At 43.5% G+C, this 21,228-nt stretch overlaps 1 protein-coding gene and 1 pseudogene across 1 annotated transcript in view; both read right to left on the bottom strand.

Moving 5' to 3' along the window:
* The window catches only part of SV2C (synaptic vesicle glycoprotein 2C), a 179,802-nt gene that overhangs the window by 23,415 nt on the left and 135,159 nt on the right, over positions 1–21,228 (bottom strand). Inside the window, exons 4-8 of the mRNA XM_060007006.1 lie at positions 9,332–9,465; positions 8,758–8,847; positions 4,027–4,137; positions 3,487–3,575; positions 230–388 (exon numbers count right to left, since the gene is read on the bottom strand). Coding sequence (XP_059862989.1) covers positions 230–388; positions 3,487–3,575; positions 4,027–4,137; positions 8,758–8,847; positions 9,332–9,465 — 583 coding nt within the window. The remainder of the gene's footprint in view (positions 1–229; positions 389–3,486; positions 3,576–4,026; positions 4,138–8,757; positions 8,848–9,331; positions 9,466–21,228) is intronic.
* Positions 19,675–20,988, bottom strand: LOC132421627 (G2/mitotic-specific cyclin-B1 pseudogene; annotated as a pseudogene).

Genomic DNA, 21,228 nt, shown 5'->3' on the forward strand with positions numbered 1-21,228 from the left:
AGTCAATTCCATTTCTTTATCAATATGAAGCAGCCCAGTTTCAGAAGTAGTGATAACTGATATACGTGGACCTTTTCTTTAAAGGCCATTTGGAAGTATTTAAATTCAGTCTGAAAATGACTACATGTACAAACTAAAAAAACTATTCATATTTTAGTGCCGTGAGGGCTAATAAGAAATACATTTTTGAGACCAGGTAGGAAGTGAAATGATTTAAAAGTTTCCGGACCTGCCGTTGTCCCATTCCAGTCCAGAAACAATCTTATTTGTCGTTGTAAAGTTAGTAGTTAAATTTGAAAATTTTCCTGTCGGATCATCTACATCTTTCAACACACTCGACTGCAGATGTTTAATAACATCAGGGAACCAAATGGATAAACCGTAGTACCTGCAAAGACAAAGAAATGTGAGTTTGTAAAGGTGCCGACAACCCTAGCGGCCATGACCATCTCCCCATCATTTTCAGAGAGGTAGTGGTTTCTGGAGAAGCACTGCTGAGTAGGACCCGCCTCCTGTAGCATTATGAACCGTCAAACAGTAATCTCACTGCCCTCCTCATCACAAGTCTGCAAAAATCACGCTAGAGGGATGGCCTGGGTTTCCCTGGAGAACCGCAGGTCTGTAATTCCTGAACCCTTCCTTTGGGAAGAGACGTGCATAAGAACCCCATCGTACACCAGCACATGGCATCCTGGCCCTAATGTTTTGCTCATCCCCGTAGGCTGCACTGAAGGACCCCATCTCCTACTCTGGAGCTACAAACTCCTGGGGTCCCCAGACTGTGAGGGCCCTTAAAGAATGACCTCTTTATTAATGGACAATCTTTCTTGCTTCCTACACTACTATGGTACCGCTAGCCTGGGGGCAGAGCCCACGCTCAAAGAAGTTCAAGGCTGGAAAAAAGGCCATTTAAGTTATTCATTGGAAAAGCCAGGTTACTGCCCACTTTCTGCCTCTTGCCTCTAGTGTGCTATTCTAACAGCTTACAGCTCAGTCATACAGCTGTGACCTTCATAACAGCAGCCACTGACCACATGTGGCTACTGAGCAGTTAAATGTGACCAGTCTGAATGAGATGTGCCATGAGTATGAAACACCAGATTTGAATACTTTTGGGAAAAAAAAAACGTAAAATTAAGTTGCTAATCATTTCATATTGATTAAATGTCAGAATGATAATATTTTGGACAAAATGAGTGAAATAAAATGTTATTAAAATTTGTTTCCTTTTCCTTTTTTTTTCTTTAAATGTGGCTGCCAGAACATTTAAAATGACACATGTGGCTGACATTATATTTTTACTGGACAACGCTGCTCTAAACTGGTGGTTCCCACCCAAAGCACGGTCCCTGGGCCAGCAGCATCAACATCACCCGGGACCTTGTTAGAAATGCAGACTCTCAGGCCTCATCCAGACCTGCTGAATCAGAAACTGTGGGATGGAGTCCTTCGTGTAAGTCTTCTGATGCACACTCAAGTTTGAGAACCACTGCTCTAGCTTATCCCTAGTTACACTGAGCTACACAGGGAAAGAAGTGGTCATGAGCATAACTTTTGCAGGTAGATATGCTAGGTTTGAATCCTGGCCTTGCCAGTGACCAGCTGTGTGATCCTGGGCAAGTTATAACAGCCTCAGTTATCCCCCCATCTCTAATATCGGAATGATGATAGTACCCACCTTCCTGGGTAGTTGCTTGGATTAAATGGAATGCCAAGTACCTAGCACATAGCGAGTGCTCAAAAGACGAAGTTGTTTTTTTTTTTAAATAAATTTATTTATTTAATTTATTTATTTTTGGCTGCGTTGGGTCTTCGTTGCTGCGTGCGGGCTTTCTCTAGTTGAGTCGAGCGGGGGCTACTCTTCGTTGCGGTGCAAGGGCTTCTCATTGCGGTGGCTTCTCTTGTCGAGGATCATGGGCTCTAGGCGCGCGGGCGCAGTAGTTGTGGTGTGTGGGCGCAGTAGTTGTGGCTCACGGGCTCTAGGGCACAGGTTCGGTAGTTGTGGTGCACGGGCTTAGTTGCTCCGCCGCATGTGGGATCTTCCCGGACCAGGGCTCGAACCTGTGTCCCCTGCATTGGCAGGTGGATTCTTAAACCACTGCACCACGAGGGAAGCCCCATAGTAGGCATTTAATACTCGTTAATTTTCAGCCCTCTCTTCCTTCATAGATCAATTTTTTTTTAGAAATTGAGTGGGAGTTACTTTACATGTTCTAAGTCAACCCTGTCAATTTAGAAATAAGGAACTAAAACTTGGTAGTGTCCCCAAGTCACACAGCAGAACAACCCCTACCTTCCTGGTCTCTCCCTTTACTACAACACACAGCACTGGGAAAGGCTGGTCATCTGCGATCACTCACTGGTTTTCATTTAGGGATGTTAAGACATGGAGCTTGCAGCATAAATATTGGGCTCTACCAGAGCCTATTGACCTGAAAGTGTAGGGTATTATCTACCTGCCTTTAAAGAACAATAAATTAGGCAAAAATCGAGTTGTATACACATATTCTAAAGTGAGTATGTCAACCATTTGCAACAAAAATTCTGAAATGTTCTCCCTACCTCCTGTTTTCTTAGAATACATTTATGGTGGTTTTATTTATTGAGCACTTATTATGTGCCAGGGCCATATATCCGTGAGCAAAACAGTTTAAAATCCCTGTTCTCACAGAACTTCCAGAGGAGGAAGACAGAGCTTTCTTTATTCTTTAAAGAATGGAGGGCTTCCCTGGTGGCGCAGTGGTTGAGAGTCCGCCTGCCGATGCAGGGGACATGGGTTCGTGCCCCGGTCCGGGAAGATCCCACCTGCCGCGGAGCGGCTGGGCCCGTGAGCCATGGCCGCTGGGCCTGCGAGTCCGGAGCCTGTGCTCCGCAACGGGAGAGGCCACAACAGTGAGAGGCCCGCGTACCGCAAAAAAAAAAAAAAAAATGGAAAAGCTTTTTGTCTATTAGAAGATGATAGAAGGTACGATGGGGAATAATAAAGCTGAAAAGGGGACCGGGAGTACTGAGGGGCTGCAGTTTTTAAAAAGGTGCTTCACGAGGTATCATTGAGAAGGTGACACACCAGGAAAGACTCAAAGGAGGAGAGGACATGAGCCAGGCCATGTCCGGGGGCAGGACTAAGGCCCGAGATGGAACATGTTCAAGAAAGTTCTGACACATTTGAGGAAGAGCAAAGAGGCCGGTGGGCTGGGGCCGCGCCAGTGAGGAGAGGAGGGTGGAGAAATCATGGGGGCAAACCATTCGCGGGCTTATCGAACTTTCCAGACACTGTTGGTTTTGCCACCCCCGCTTCTTTATGACAACATAAATTAAATGACTGGGTGATAAAAACTGTACTTGCCAGCAAATGGAAAATGAAAAAAAAAATTCTTTCGTAGAGGTTAACAGCATCAAACAGTATAAGAAGAAAAGCAGCGTGGTTGGGAGTTACAGTGTGGAAATTTAAAGATTTCACTCACCAAGAATTTAGGCATTACTTACCCAAAGGACAGCGTGAACCAAACAATCGTAAGCTTTATGGTATTGTCCTTGACTGGGTAGGTGAAACAGCTCATAAAAGTCAACCAAATCTGTGAAATATTAGAGAGTTAATTTTCTTAGGCAGTTACCTAGTCAACCGCATTTCCCAACCCCCTCCAACAAATTATAAAAAATGTTGAGTTTTCTTTGGGCTGGATTCATTTGAACTTACAGTGTAAAAGCTAAAGGCTATAGGAAACCAAATTTTTGGTTTCTGGAATTTTTATTTATCAGCTTCCAATGGACAAAGTAACTCAAGACATCAGTGTACCCCATCACTGCCAGAACTCCTTGCCTAATACCTTCCCTCCCCAAAGAGGGAATGTCTTGGTAACCCCGCTAATCCCAAGGGGATCCTATTACCTGGTCCTACTCTAGGAATCGGGTGTCCTGGGCAGAAGGGGGAAGAACCCCATTCACGGGACAGATTGAGTCAATCCTGTTTCTGACTAACCTCAAGTACCAAGTTGGCCAGCAAGTCAGGATGGGCTTGTTACTTACTCCATACAGTTCTGTGCGGATCCGAACAAAACACCTCCTGTACCATGTTCCTGTGTCACTCTCGATTTCAATCAGCTCATCTATTTGTCTTGGGGTTTTGATTCTGTTTACCTGTAAGGAGCAACAGAGGGCAAAGTGTTGAGTTCTCTTCTCTGAAGTTGGCGGAGTTTAGGCTTACAATTTGTTTTTAAAGGAGTGAAAGCTGACTCCAACAAAAAGGAAGCAGGTATTTGATACACAAGCAGGTATCCATACATATATGAGACCACTGGTGTAAGTACAGAGACTCAAAAGAACTGAATAAAGAATGAATGGGGGAAAAAAAAGAAAAATGGGAGGGAATACCATAAAGAAGAGGGGGAAGAGTAAGTAGTAATGGAATAATATGAAAACAAAATACCCTTCTCTGAATCACTAGTAAAAAGGCACACATTAGGGGGTTGGGGAGGGATGGATTGGGATTTGGGGATTAGTAGAAGCAAACTATTATACAGAGAATGGATAAACAACAAGCTCCTACTGTAAACACAGGGAACTATATTCAATATCCTGTGATAAACCGTAATGGAAAAGAATATGAAAAAGAATGAATAGGCATGTATAACTGAATCACTTTGTTGTACCGCAGAAATTAACACAAGATTGTAAATCAACTGTACTTCAATAAAATAAATTTTTTAAAAAAGGCATACATTAGCAGATTAAACATCCAGATAGATTCGCTTCTGGATTAAGAACTACTTTGCTTAGACTAAAATGACTGAACACACTTTTCTTTGGAATCTGCTTATTTGATGAATTTGGCCCCTAAACATAGTTCTTAAAGTTTTCCCATCAAACTTCCATTCTTAGAGCATCCCTGTGACCCTTGCTTCCTTCTCCCACAGCCCCTGACAGTGCCTGGTCAGCAAGTACCCGCAGGTGACCATGAGGTGAGGTCCAGTGAATGAGCTTCAATTACAAGCCTCAACACGGACTCTTCAAGGTTAGAAGGGGAAGAAATGATGGAGGATCAGCCTGAAGCTGTATCCATGACTTAAACTAGCCTCCTTTTGCTAAGGAAAAGAACGAAGAGTCAGGAGAAGCAATGCTTCCAACACAGAGAATGAAACCTGAAAATAGAGAGAGAGAGAAAAAAAAGCATGGTTCCTTTGTGGACCTGTCCCATCTGACCCTTTCAGTCAACATCTAACTGCTGTTGATACACCTGAGAGAGGACACAGGAATGTGTACACATTACCCTGCCAGGGATAACTCCTGAACAGATCTTTCTGGAGAGTCTGCCAACATCCAAAGGAGCACTTCTATCATGAGACTCCAGCTGCCAAGACTGGCTTTTGACAGAGGTGATTTGGGGACCCTCAGTATCTTTCAAATTACACCAGGTGGGCAGTAGCCTCTTCATGGCTATGTAAACAAAGATGTCCATATTTAATGACAATAATGTCTGAGTTAATGTCTGGGATTCCAAACAGAGTCAGCTCCAAATCATCCATGTAGGCATTATTTTGTGATATTCCAGAATTCCTTTTTTTAAATCACAGGGGTATTCTTCTTCTTCTTTTTTTTTTTGTTTGTATTTAATGAAAGATTCATCAAATTCTACAGTGCTTTACAGTTTTCAAAAGTTTCACACAAGTGATTTCATATAATCCCATAATAACCCCTTTCTTTCTCCTACCCCTATACTGCCCCTCCTCCTTTAACTCTCCCCACTGGTAACCACTAGTTTGTTCTCTGTAGCTGTGAGTCTGTTTCTGTTTTGTTATATTCATTAGCTTGTATTTTTTAGATTCCACATATAAGTGATATCATACAGTGTTTGTCTTTCTCTGACTTATTTCACTTAGCATAATGCCCTCCAAGTCCATCCATGTTGCTGCAAATGGCAAAATTTCATTCTTTTTTTATGGCTGAGTAATATTCCATTATATATACATACCACATCTTCTTTATCCATTCATTTGTTGATGGACACTTAAGTTTCTTCCATACCTTGGCAATTGTAAATAATGCTGCTATAAACACTGGGGTGTATGTATCTTTTCAAATTAGTGTGTTTGGTTTTTTTGATATATACCCAAGAGTGGAATTGCTGGATCATATGGTAGTTCTATTTTTAGTTTTTTGAGGTAACTCCATACTGTTTTCTACATCGGCTACCCCAGTTTACATTCCTTCGAGCAGTGTACGAGGGTACGCTTTTCTCCAAATCCTCGCCAACGTTTGTTATTTGTATTCTTTCTGATGATAGCCATTCTGACTTGACATATTACTTTTGGGAGGCTTCTTCTCCACTCATCAATGTTTGTGCATTCTTTCATTGGCACCCATGGGGAGCCAGGCCTAGCACTAGACCCTGGAGGTGCAAACATAAAACATCACACCATCCAAGCAATTACCATACAAATTAGAAAGTACTCTAACGGAAATCTATATCAGATGGGAGAGACATATTGTACAGAATACCCAAGTTGACCTGAGAGTGAGAAAAAAGCCTTCATGGACTGTGGAATTTGAGTTGGAGCTTATGGAAAAGTATGTCATTTGCCATGTGTGTCAACTACTTGAAGGGCATTCCAAGTGGGAGGAATATCATGTGCAAATGTCCAGGGGCGTGAGAGAAAAGAGTGTATTGGAAACTACATAGCATTTGCTATTCCTGAAGAATAGTGCAAGGGCAGAGGGCAGTGAGTAAGGAGGGCTGAAACAAATCAGTGGCAGGAAGGGTGGAAAGGTAAGAGACAATAATGAGAGATATTTAGGATGGCGGATAATAGGACACAGTGATTTCTTGGACATACTGGAGATAAAGAAAGAAATAGGATAGTTTTCGGGGCTCTGGTTTGGGTGGTGCTGGTGGTACTTGCTGATAGAATTTTAGACAAGGAAGAGGTTTGGAAACTCTTAAGGTGAGAAGTTCAGATTTAGAAATTCAGAATTTGAAGGGCCTATGGTACATAGGAGTATGGCCACAAAGACCTTCAACATGTACGTCTGGAGCTCAGGAGATTTGCCCATTAGGAGAGAGAGATCTAGGAAGTAGCTGAGATAAGCTAAGGAGAGTGTGTAGGGTTAAAAGGGAAGTTAGCTGCAAATAAAGCCCTGAACAACAATATTTCAAGTAGGCACATAGGAAGAAAAGCTTAGAAAGGAGAGAAGGAAGGCATGTGAATTCACTGTATTGTATCAATAGATATAACAAGGAAAAAGACAAATGTGTCATGGTGGAATCATGTCATGACTTTGAAAGTTACATATAAATGACTTTGAGATTACCCATTCTTTCAGAGTGTTCCCACCTTATTCCCACTTAACCCTTATACAGTAATATTAACGTGGATGACCATGAGTGAACTTGGTACCTCAGACCTTCTGGAAGAAAAAGCAGGTTAGCAGGGCAATGAGGCCCTACAGAGACACCTTCTCAGAAGTCTTGGGTAAAGGGTTTATCCTCATCTAGCTGAGAAGGGTTAGGGACACTGAGTATCTAAATAACATCTCAAGATTCTTCTTGCCTTATGATCCTTTAATTTAAAAATATTCTTGGGGCTTCCCTGGTGACGCAGTGGTTAAGAATCCGCCTGCCAATGCATGGGACACGGCTTCGAGCCCTGGTCCGGGAAGATCCCACATGCTGCGGAGCAACTAAGCGCGTGAGCCACAACTACTGAGCCTGTGCTCTAGAGCCCACGAGCCACAGCTACCGAAGCCCGCACACCTAGAGCCCACGCTCCGCAACAAGAGAAGCCATTGCAATGAGAAGCCCACACACTGCAACAAAGAGTAGCCCCCCTCGCCACAACTAGAGAAAGCCCGTGTGCAGCAACAAAGACCCAATGCAGCCAAAAAAATAAATCAATAAAATAAATCAATTTTAAATAAATAAATAAATTTATTTAAAAAAAATTTCTTGGATTCCCTGGTGGTCCAATGGTTAAGACTCCATGCTTCCACTGCAGGGTGAGCGGGTTTGATCCCTGGTCAGGGAACTAAGATCCCGCATGCTGTGGGATTCACCAAAAAAAAAAAAACAAAACTTTTCCTTTACTGTTAATTTACTCAAAAGAAGGGCCTAGTCAAAGGCTCCCAGGGCCTCTGTGGAAGACATCCATTATTGATCTTCATTTCTCCATTACACTGCAGAAAAAAATTTTATTAATTGAGAATCTGTGATAATTTGAACAGAGGCTAGACTGAAGTCTATATTCACACTATGAAAAATCCATTTCCTATTAAAACATGAAATGAATAAATAAGATTTCAGGGGACTGTTTAATCAGGAACTATTTGACTTATTTTAAGAACTATAATTGATATTATTTATAAGACACTGAAGATCTTGCTTATATCCCCTTTAAACCTATTTTAGACAAAACATTTTTTGTCTATGCTGCATATATCAAAGGATTTAAAAACCACTGTTCTTTTTTATTTTGGTGGAGGTGCTGGGGAAAAAAAAACATTGTTCTTTCCAAAAAATTCCATGCATCCAATTTTCATTAGTTTAGACTAGTTTTCCCGTTGAGAATAAATTTTGTAACTAGAGGATGGAAGAACATTCCACGCAGAGGGAACAGCACATACAACAGTAGCATGGCAGGCATAGGTAAAATGGCAAGTATGAAAGGCGAACGGCTGGTGCAGCGAGAGAACAATTTACAACCAGGCCTTTTCAGAAAAGGTTTCTCGACCTCTGGTGTGGAGGATTCACTGAGAAGCAGTACTCACCGTGAAGACTTTCTCAGGCTGACCCCGTGCTCTCATGTTTGTGTCATGAATTAACTTCAGAATCATCCAGGCTTCATCATGTTTTCCAACCTAAGAAATATGAGTAGACAGTGAAGGGCCAGGAGGTGAAACACACATACTCCCTGATTTTCCAATAACCACGTGGTAGTGTCAGATCCAATTGGGTGTAACAGTGCAAATGCATTTAGGTTCGTCCCATTGGAACACACAGGCTACTTGGATATCCTGGAGTGCATTAGCAGCTCAAGGGATGTGCCTCTAACCAGACATAGCAGCTTTGGATAGTAAGGTTCATTTATAAAACAAGAAGCCACATTCTCTTCGTTGAGGGAAATGAGTTGCTTGAGGAGGAACGTTAGTGCTTTCTGGCCACGAGGCAGCTTTTTCACATGCTGGTTGTCGAAAGCATGACCCCATGAAACCAAACCCTCCATGGTTCCGTCGTAGGAAGGAAAAATGTACCAATGAAGAGGCAAACATACTTTCCTAGAATTTGAAGGGACTCGTTCCACTGTATGCAGTTTCTTTGAGTATTTGTAATGATGAGCGTTACCTCCAACAAGAACCGTGGGCTTTCAGGCATGAACGTGAGGGCCACCACTGAGCAGACGCAGGGGAGGGCGCAGACGATGATGAACACACGCCAACTATGAAACTCGTAGGCGGACCCCATGTTGAAGCTCCATCCTGGAAAAGGAAGACAGGAGGGGTGAGGAGAGCCCTCTCCAGACTGCCTGCTGGGACAGCGAGGTCCCCACGTCACTGTGAGTGTCCATACCTCCAACTGATTCACAGTCAGATCTTACCACCCCCAGAAGAATGAGCTGATATGGGCATCAGCCACAGTGACCAGTTCAGCTTGAAGACGGCCAACAGCAGTGCCGGGAAGAAAAATGCTTGGAATCAAAGGGGTCTGCACCTATGGATGCGGTGTGTTTCTGAACAACCAAACTCCAAAGGCCAAGGTAAATGAATTTGGGACAGTGCTTTTTCCAACAGAGCCCTGGGCTGGGTATCTTCTGTCTCCAGCAGACCACTCTGCACTCTTGTCTCTGCTGTGTGCCAGGAAATGGCCCTCTATGGACCATACCAACTGGCCCCCTTGCCCTCCAGCTTCCAGTTGGGTTTGAATAAAGGAAGCACTGGCAGGAGAACAGAGGGTGGCAGCAGGGTGCAGGATATTTATTCCCCTTGCTTCCCTTCTCCCCTCCTCCTGGCTGCGTGGAGGTTTGACAGTGGGTGTGCTCATCCCCTGGAAACTTCTCGTGAAACCACAGCTCTTGTCAGGTTCTGGCAACCCCTGTCCCTCCTTGCCCTTTGAGTCATAGTGGGCACAGGATGCCCTTCTGCTACTAGCTCCGAGGTACTTTATTATTCTGTACTGGTTTCTCTTAACTGTTCCCATGCAGCTCTTTTCAGCGACCCCCTCTGAGGGTGTCACTGGTTTCCTGCCAGCATGCTGACCAGTGCAATGATTAAGAACTGGCATTTGCCAATCTTTCCACACGCACATGCCATACACTAGATCAAGAGAATTTTAAATTTCTAAACAGGTTTTTATTATAATATAATGAAAACAAGCAAACAGGATACCGATGGAAATCTCTCAAGAACTAAAAGAAAAGCAATATTTGAATGAATGTAAAATGGTTGAAAGCAAAATTCCACCATGACTCTAAAGGAGAAAGAATGAAGCATATCAAGTCTAATTGAAAACAGAGAAGAGATTGATGGAGGCATAGATGAATTATGTGAGGCAAAATTCTAATTTTTGCAATTCTTGGTATTTAGAAGGCTGCTGTGAGCAAAAGTCAGATAGTCTACATTCCATCCCTGGGAGACTAGTATAATTATTCACTGTTTGCACAGGAGCCAAGTGAGATTCTGGAGGTGCCATGAGTTCCTCAAGGCCACAGAGCTGAAGTTATGCACCAGAATCTTCTCCACCGGGATTTGAGGCAGAATCTTATACCACACGTGTCCGCATGTCTATGCTTACTCAAACACAGACTTTGTTGATAAATCATATAAACAACCTACATCATATAAACATGCTACATCAATCTTAGATTCATAAGCACTTTCTGGGAATTTAATACCTGAGGACTATGTGGACTGCTAAATTAACTACAACATAAACTTTAGGAGGGGATGCCTCCTCTCAATGTTTTATGTAGCAGAAGTTCAAACGTCTCACATATCCAAAACACAGAGGAAATCATATGACGGAACTAAGAAAACATACCTTGTTCACTTCACATTTGATCCAAGAGCTTCATATAAAGGAATTCTTTTTTAAAAGTGCTGGAGCCAACGGAAACTGATCCCCACCTACATATCTGAGCTCATCTTCTGCTGGTCCCCTCCTTCACTTGGTCCATCCCACCGACCTGCTTCAAGTTCTCTGAATACACAAAGCTTAATTCCATTTTAGGGGCTTTGCCTTATTTCCTAGGAAGCCCAGCCATGCACTGAAAGGATGGTGGTTGTATGTCAGCCAGGCTTCCTATGAGTTTTGAAGTGAGAGGATTTTTCAGTTTTGAAGTGAGAGGATTTTTCAGGACAAGTATTTCTTGTCCTCAAAGGAGTCCCCTCGGGGTCTTTGCGTTTGACGTTTTCCCTTCCTGGACTGCTCTGCCTGAGTATTTGCATACATGCATGCCTCCTTTATACTTTCCAGGTCTCAGTGTAAGGTCATCTCTTCAGAGAGGCCTGAACACCCAATCCCACTCTTATCATCGAGACCTGCTTTATTGTCTCCACAGCACTACTGCTATCTAAAGCTGTGAATTCATTGATTTGTTTTTTTTTTGCTGTCTCTCCCTTTCCACACCATGAAAGCAGGAATTCTGCTTTTGTTACTCATCAATATAACCCCAGTGCCTATAGCAAGTCCTGGTCTATAGGAAGTGTTCTTTAAATGTTTCTTAAATGCACACGCGCGCGCACACACACGCACACAAGCATACCCTTTTGTGTTTACATATGTACTTGAACATGTACAGAATTGCTGCAGGCTACTTTTGTTTTGACATTTTTTCTGAATCTACACTAAGCAGCAAAACAACTTTGATTTACTTTTCAAATTAAATTTGTAATTTGTATACAGTAAAATTTTTTATTACTTTTTTTTTTTTGCGGTTCGCGGGCCTCTCACTGTTGTGGCCTCTCCCGTTGCGGAGCACAGGCTCCGGACGCGCAGGCTCAGCGGCCATGGCTCACGGGCCCAGCCGCTCCGCGGCATGTGGGATCCTCCCGGACCGGGGCACGAACCCGTGTCCCCTGCATCGGCAGGCGGACTCTCAACCACTGCGCCACCAGGGAAGCCCTGTTATTACTTTTTAAGTTACATTGTTCTGTGAGTTTGATAAATGTATGGAGTCACGCAACCACCATCATAATCAGGATACAGATTGTTGCATCACCCCGAAACATTCCTTCCTGCTGCCCCTTCAGAGTCAACCCCTCCTCTCTGCCTGACCCCTGGCAATCACTGGTCTGTTCTCCGTCCCTACAGTTTTGCCTTTTCCACAATGTCATATAAATGGATGTATACTGCACGCAGCTTTTAAACGCTGGCTTCTCACACTTCGCATAGTGCATTCGTGCAGACTGCTGCACATTTTAATAGTTGCGCCTTTTCATTGCTGAGTAGCATTCCACTGTGTGGATATTTCATGTGTTTACCCACTCATCAGCTGAAGGACGGCTGGAATTTTTCCATTTTTAGGGGATTATAAATAAAGCCGTTATAAACACTTCAGACGGGTTTTTGTGTATCCCAAAGTTTTCCCTTTCTCTTGGGTAAATACCTAGGACTGGGTAAATTGAGTCATTTAATAAGTATATGCTTAGGTTTATAAGAAACTGCAAACTATTTTCCACAGTGGCTGTACCATTTTGCCCCCCTACCACTAGTATATGAGAGTTCTAGCTTCTTTACACACTTCCCACCACCTTTTTGACAGTTCTTTTTTTTTTTTTTTGGTTAAATTTTGGCCTTCTATAGGTGTGTAGTGGTATCTCACCATGGTTTTAATTTGCACTTCCCTAATGCCTAGTGATACCTTAATTTACTTTCTGTTCATTCATTCATACTTTTATTGAGTGCCTCTCTGTACCAGTCACAGTGCTGAGATGTAGAGGCTAACGCTTATTTCCCGCCCTCAAGGAGCTAAAGTACAGAAGAAGAGGCAGATGTGTTAACAGACATGATAAACAGTATGACTCATGCTAGAACAGGTTCTAAAGGAAGCGTAGAGGGAGTACAGAAGGGGTGGAGGTACCTATCCCAAGGAGTCTTCTCATAAGAGCCCTTGATAAATTTCTTGTCTGATTCGGGTCCATGAAAACGAAGAGAGCAAATTCGTAAATTTCTAACATCCAAGTTTGAGATACAGTTCACATCAGTACTAAAGAAGCAGAAGAGACCAGCCAGGACTGACGGTGCCATGCCCGATCCCCAACTCTCTCCTACTGTATTACAGCTATTTGACTTGAAGAGAGAAAGGAGAGCCCTAGAAGCAGGAGGGAGTCCTAGAAAAGGAGTTCAACCCTACTCCCCTTTTAGGATATGCCCTGGGACGGGAGGGGCGGTACGGAGACAGAGAGACTGATGGATGATATCCTGTGGCCTGAAAGAGGGGTAGACACAGTGAGGGTCTTAAGAAATGACCCTGCAGATGCTTTGTAAAACTAAAATACCATTAACCTAGATTAAAAATGAATGATAAGAATGACGACAACGACTGCCATAACTACTCGGCGGTGAATTCTCAGGATCCCTCCTCCCCAGCTCCATTTCAAGATGAGTCACATTTGCATTTGAGAGTGACACAAAGCCCAAACCACAGACATCAGGAAGTGGGGAGACATGAGCATGGAGTGAAGGACTAGAATGTGATACAAGCCACATGCAACTGGGAAAGCGGTTGTTGCTTTCGGATATTCACCCGCACTTAGTAAAACGGATTCTCTTCTTCATGTTGGCACCATGCCTTTTTTGTCTTTTAAAAAAAAAAAGATTCTTGCATAGACGGTGGTTCTAACTGTCCTTTGGACTTTGTTTAAAATACCCATTAGAATATCATACTGAGGGATTTATCTAAACATAATGTACATTCCAGGCAAGGAAGGACCTCAATTAGGGTATTACAGAAAGCGGTGACTGTGCAGCGCTAATCAGCGTGGCACTAATAAGAGTGTTATGTGTCTTGCATGATAATCAAGGCCATTTACCAGGCTCAAGCTGATGTGCTCTGAATGCAGAAACCAGATGCCTTCCCAGCTGCCTGACTGTCTGAAATCTTTCAAGGTGCCAAGGCAGAAGAGTGGTCCGCATGGAGAAGAATGCTGGCTTTCATGTTCTTTTCTGGGCTCTGTGTCTGAAGTACTGGTGAATTGGCACCTACTCTATTGATCTATATTTGATTGATAGTTATATGATATTTTCAATGACCCGGTTCCTTGGTAAGAAGGCATATTTTAGGTACAAGACACCAATGTCCTAGAACATTAGTATTATTAATGAATATTAATAAAAAATAAATACTATAGGTGAGATCAGTTTTCAATAGCTAAAACATAAATCACCTATATTTCTGTGTCAGTGGTCTTCACTCACAAGGCACATAGCCAACTAAAATTCTCTTTGGAAAAGTGGCTCCAAATACATTTTCTCAAGTGGCCAACAAGCTTAGGAAGGGAACAATGATCAGGTGAATTTCTGCTTTTATTCCTATAGAAATAAACTGTTATCCCCTCAACCTGTCACTGGTTTAAAATATAAATACTATCTAATCAGCATGAAACATTAATCCTCAGCTAGAAACTCAGGTTGTCACACATCTAGCATTATCTGTGGCTCCGTAAGATTCAACCAGGTGCAGCTGGACAGCCCTTGTGGCCAGTATCAGCAGACATGTTTCACCTTCTTCTCATTTGTTAAAAAAAGGGGGGAAAAGCAAGGGTGAAGAGAATAGGTAAATAAACTATGGTACAGGGGCTTCCCTGGTGGCGCAGTGGTTGAGAGTCCGCCTGCCAATGCAGGGGACACGGGTTCGTGCCCCGGTCCGGGAAGATCCCACATGCCGCGGAGCGGCTGGGTCCGTGAGCCATGGCCGCTGAGGCTGCACGTCCGGAGCCTGTGCTCCGCAACGGGAGAGGCCACAACGGTGAGAGGCTCACGTACCGCAAAAACAAACAAACAAACAAACAAACAAAAACTATGGTACAGCCATGCTATAGAAGATAGTGTAACTATTGGCAAAAAAGTGAGGTAGATTTTTCTGAACTGATTTGGAAACTGTCCAAGTAACATGCTCAGTGAGGAAAAAACCTTTTCAAACCAATGTAAATAGTAGTGATTTCATTTTTATATACACATAAACTATATCATTATATCTAGAAAACAAGTGGGAGGGAGAGATACTCAACTATTTTACATGGTTATTCAAGGTAGCGGGTGGGAGCTATTAGGGGCCTTTCGCTTTGGCATTATTTAATTTTTGAGTTTTGTATCACCTTGTATTACTTTTTACTCAGAGGGGGAGAAAACCTTTTCAAAGAGTTGCAAGCCTTTGATTTTTCTGAAATGTAAGGTCTGATGGGAAAAGAGAGGAGATAAGGAAACTGGAATGATAACCGTGACAGTATTTAGCATCCATATACAACTTTCAGAACTAAACTAACGTTGTTAATTCTGACTCTGACGAATCTTAACATTGACACTACAGGACTCATTTATGGAGAGCAGTGAGGAAGTGCCTCGGTGTCTCTGGGTGGGAAAGAAAATGATATTCACAGATCTTTCATCTGTAAACCTGTATCTCTAGTCACAGTCTGATTTTGGATTCTCAGGCCAAGGCCAGTTGCCTCTTGAGCGGTAATGGCACAAGCGCTATTGCCAACAGTGATACACAAAGAAATCACACACACAGAGCTCGTGGGGATCCGTCTGCAGCACAAAATCATGCATTCAAGAAGTGAGGGCCAATTCAACTGGAATTACACACCCCAGGGAGAGGGTGCAACTAACTGTCGTAGTCGTCTGTCTCTAAGAGCAGGCCTAGGCCACAAGCTGACCTTTCTTGCTGGTTTCTCTATTTCTGTTTCTAAGCTCTGGTCCTACCATTTGGAATGCACAGAGCCAGAGTCAACAGCAGGAGGAAGTCACATTATGCTTCTGGTTCCTGATTCTGACTTGTGATCCTAACCACACTTTTGAAGAAGCACACTGCCTGGTGGCTTTTGAAACGCAGAAATTTATGGGCTTATTTTTCAGGGTTTATCTGCTGTGAGTGCTCCAAATATGAAATGAAAGAATGAGAGGACCTTTCCAGAAAGAGTTCCTGGTAAAAGCATGTAAGACTCATTCAAGCATGGTGCTTCCCAAGCTTCCCTGACAGAAATGAGTCCAAGGGTTTGAAAAAAGCTGACAGCATAAAGTGTGTGTGTGTGTGTGTGTGTGTGTGTGTGTGTGTGAGAGAGAGAGAGAGAGAGAGAGAGAGAGAGATGTGTGTGTGTGTGTCTGTTTTAAACAAAGGTCCTTTGGAATTTTCTTTTGTAGACAAACAATAATATAGTACTAGTACTATGACTATGTAGGTCAAGGACTTCCCTGGTGGCGCAGTGGTTAAGAATCCATCTGCCAATGAAGGGGACACGGGCTCGAGCCCTGGTCTGGGAAGATCCCACATGTCGTGGAGCAACTAAGCCTGTGTGCCACAACTACTGAGCCTGCGCTCTACAGCCCATGAGCCACAACTACTGAGCCCGTGTGCCGTAATTACTAAAGCCCACACGCCTACAGCCCATGCTTTCCAACAAGAGAAGCCACCACAATGAGAAGCCTGAGCACCACAAGGAAGAGTAGCCCCCGCTCACCGCAACTAGAGAAAGGCTGCACACAGCAACGAAGACCCAACACAGCCAAAATAATAATAAATAATAATAATGTAGGTCAATTGAAATTTTATCAAAAATTTTTCTATAAATATATACCACAATAGCCTATAGGATAGTCAAATTTTGACCATATACAAATGAAGCTTATAAATGCATATAAAGGCAGCTCATTACTCTGTAAATACACTGAATATATTCATATTTATTATCTTATAGCACATATAGGCACGCATTCACTTTCCTTCTCTGTTTTACACACATAAATATTTATTTAAAAGGAACTGTATAGGGCTTCCCTGGTGGCGCAGTGGTTGAGAGTCCGCCTGCCGATGCAGGGGACACAGGTTCGTGCCCCGGTCCGGGAAGATCCCACATGCCGCGGAGCGGCTGGGCCCGTGAGCCATGGCCGCTAAGCCTGTGCGTCCGGAGACTGTGCTCCGCAACGGGAGAGGCCGCAACAGTGAGTGGCCCACGTACCACATAAAAAAAAAAAAAAAAGGGAACTGTATATGTTTTGCAGACTTATATTAATATATAAACTCTTACATAAGCTGATATCCATGGACGAATAATAATAAATCAACTATGTTCATTTTGTGAACAGGCATCGTTTTAGGAAACTGAAAAGCAAACAAAAATAAATATTGGGAATTCTTACATTAGGTAGAAAGTTGGAGTAATAGACTCTAAAGCCATTTCTGGGGCTCAGGTTCTCTCTGATTCTAAGATCTTGTGCCTGGACCAGATGAAGCCACAGGAAAACCTCTCTTGAGTATAGATCCATGGTAAGAAATGGAACACTTTCAAAATTGAACAGAACAAAACAAACTTGTAAGCCACAATTTGTACTGACACAAGTGCCCAAAGGTTGGTAGAGAACTTGTAGCAAAATGATACTTATTTTCCATATTAGCAAATCAGTCAATCTGCTTTCAAATCAGCTGTCCTTAAAAAAATATATATATATATTTTTTGTGATACGCGGGCCTCTCACTGTTGCAGCCTCTCCTGTTGCGGAGCACAGGCTCCAGACACGCAAGCTCAGCGTCCATGGCTCACGGGCCCAGCCGCTCCGCGGCATGTGGGATCTTCCCGGACCAGGGCACGAACCCGTGTCCCCTGCATCGGCATGCGGACTCTCAACCACCACGCCACCAGGGAAGCCCTAAAAAACTATTTTTTTCTAAACAGTGCTCCATACAACTTCATGATCCCTATTCTATTCCAGACGAAGATCTCTTTGTTCTTTGCACATGGTGTCAGCAAGAGTTTGCTGCTCTTGATCAGTAAAAGCTCTCTCTTCATTTCCAGCAGATTTTTAATGACAGAGCACAGAAATGCTCATGGAATCCACTCTTAGAAGAAAGTTTTTCTCCCCAGGGTGGGGATGAGGAAGGGGCTGTAGTATTTCCCGTGTTATGACAACAGAGGTCAGCCTGAGTGTTCTTTGTTGCTGGTGCCAAAGGTCGCACTCATACATCTCCACTAACTGTTGACCTCTCTACCTGCTCCTGTTTTTCTAGCCCCATTTCTTGCCTTGTAGCCTCTGATCCAGAACAAATCGTTTAACGCTTGACAAGCGAAACAGCTGCTTAGCTCATGATTCAGGCCCAAAATGGCCCATAGAGTTTTGTCATTTATGTCAAAAAAAATTCCATTCTAACAGGCTAGGAAATGCATGGCCATCACAATGACCTGGGAGCTCAAGGAAGGGGACATCACACCCTGCTTCCAGGCACAGTGGGTGGAAATATGAGGCTGGAGAGGTCCACTCCATCAGCCCCATAGCCGGATATTGCTCACTTGTATCCAGTTTAAACCCACCCAGAGAACAGCCTTCTGATCTTTGTGGTGTTTGTGGTTATAGGATGTTTGTGGTCATAGGATGCTTCATGAAAGGCCCCAGCCCGGGTGGAGATGCTCAACCTTCCTTCCTCACAGCCTTCAAGACCAGGAATGTGGAAGCCAGCCTCTACTCTCTTCCCTCCCTGTGTCTAGTCAATCACTGAGAATATGATGCTATTTTCTGTATTTCTCCCAAACGTGTTCCTTTCTTTCCACCTCTGCTTTAGGCCAGGCCCTCATCCCTCGTTCAGCTCACCCTAACAGGGCTGATGCGCAGAGGGCATGGATCTGTAGGGCTGTGCCCACTTCTGCAGTACTGAAGTATGTGTGTCATGGATACTGCCCTGAGTCCTGAGCCTTGGATCTCTCCATGGTCCAGCAACAGTGGGGTCTGCTTGACCCAGCAGGGGCCTCAGGACCTGGTGCCAGTGCTTTGGCTTTCTTCTCCTCTGACTGGGAAATGCCCTGTGGTTAAATGATTTTAGTATCTCCTGTTTTTTTCTTCTGGGAACTACGTGTGTTAATTTTATTGGGAATAGCTGATGTACAATATTATATGTTTCAGGTATACAACACAGCAATTCACAATTTTTAAAGGCTATACTCCATTTATAGTTATTATAAAATATGGGCTATATTCCCTGTGCTGTGCTATAAAATATATCCCTGTAGCTTATTTATCTTAGACATAGTGGTTTGTATCTCTTAATCTGCTACCCCTATCTTGCCCCTCCACCCTTCCCTCTGCCCACTGGTAACCGTTAGTTTGTTCTCTATATCTGTTTCTATTTTGTTATATTCACTAGTTTGTTTCATTTTTTAGATTCAACATATAATTGATTATAATATAGTATTTGCCTTTCTCTGACCTATTTCACTAAGCATAATACTCTCCAAATCCATTGTTGCAAATGGCAAAATCTCATTCTTTTTCTTATGGCTCCATAGTATTCCGTTGTGTACATATACCACATCTTCTACATCGACTCATCTGTTGATGAACACTTAGGTTGCTTCCATATCTTGGCTATTGTAAATAATGATACTATGTACATTGGGGTGCATGTACCTTTTTTTTTAATATGTACAGATGGCACATGGTGCCAATTTTATTTGCAGATATTATAGTATTCCAAAGTTCACAAGTTAAGCCTTTGCCACAGCCTTGGCTAAATCTTGAACGAGTGCAGAATTCAGCTGTGCTAGAGTGCTGATCTTAGCATGCTTAGATGTGGCCTACTTGTTCTTGATAGTCATGTGCTTTGTAAGCCCACGATTCACCATGACTATATTCTTAGCCAGGTGTTGCATAACAACAAGAAGCGATTGTTGACAGTGTATGACAGGTAATGCTGTAGAGTTGGTGCCCATCCACCATTATCAAGAATTTTCAGTGCTAAACAAAATGCTCCCGCTGCAACCTGAGAAGGAGGAAAGTGCACCATATCGTAGTCCAACATAGTTCCAACAGATATTTGGCCAAAGTTTGTAGCTCAGCATCAACCTCTCCAATCTTAGATGCTCTCCAAAGGAAATGCAGGGGTAGAGGGCGACCCAGACTAAAATTTAAAGCTCTTAGAATCTTCATTTCCATCTGTCTGATTTGGTACTTAGGGTAGGTGTTGTCAGTCACAAAGGCAAAGTCACCAATTTCTGGAGGGTACATTTCCTCGTATTTACTTGCAGTAAACATGGCAGTGACACCAACCAGCTGCAGCATCTTCTTGGGCACACAACTATCCTGCATGAACTGGTCAATCATGGAAACAGTCATGTACATGGTCTCCTGGAGTAAGTGAATTTCATTTGAACCTGCACTGGCCAGTCAGTTAGGATGGCTCTCATGTTTCCAGTGATTTCACGACCCAGTAGGTATTTTGGTCTGACTGCTTCCTCTTCCTCCAGTTGTCTCAGATAAGCATAGATATCTTTTACATATTTACTACAAAGGTTTGGATCCGCTCCATCTTCTGCACCCACATCACTCACTGTAAGAATTACATCAGAGAAAGCCTGACACACATATTCTCCTGCAGGGGCACAGACAGATGTTTCCATGGGGCTTGGAGAGGGAGTATCAACCAAAATAGGCTCAGGGGGAAGTTTCTCTGCTTTAACAGGCTCGGGTTCTGGCTCTGGCTCCAGATCCAGCTCCGCTGGGGGCTCCGGCACAGGTACAGGAGCCTTTTCCAGAGGTTTTGGTAGATTTTTAGCAATAACTTTTCCAGCACCTAAAGTTTTTGCTTCCTTTTTCAGGGGTAGTTTGGCCTGTGGCTGTTCACTGACTTTGTTGCCGATGTCTCCAAGAGCTGTCCTTGGCCTCAGCCCGGGCTTAGAGGTTGCAACAGTGGCCACAGGCACGCGCTTTGTGCCTGCCATACTGACCTTCGCCTTATTTTCAGCATTAATTTTCGTGTTCTTCCTCTCTCCATCCGTCTGCACCCCAAACTCTCCCACCATTTTAGGGGCCCACTGACTGCCATCCACCCCCCAAATCTGTCCCGGTCCACTCCTGCCAGGGGAACTCCAGCAGGCGAGATAGGGAGAGGAGACACAGCGAGCCAGGAGAGCCGCGTTTGTTCACCGTCCTTAGCAGCTCATCCTGGTGATCCAGAGCGCCATGGCGTCCTCTGCACCAGGCAGCAGCTCAGTGGGGAGAAGCAGAGCACGGGAGCCCCAGACCAGCCGGGGACCTTGAAC

Source organism: Delphinus delphis, chromosome 3, assembly GCF_949987515.2.
Source record: "Delphinus delphis chromosome 3, mDelDel1.2, whole genome shotgun sequence".
NCBI classification, from domain to species: domain Eukaryota; kingdom Metazoa; phylum Chordata; class Mammalia; order Artiodactyla; family Delphinidae; genus Delphinus; species Delphinus delphis.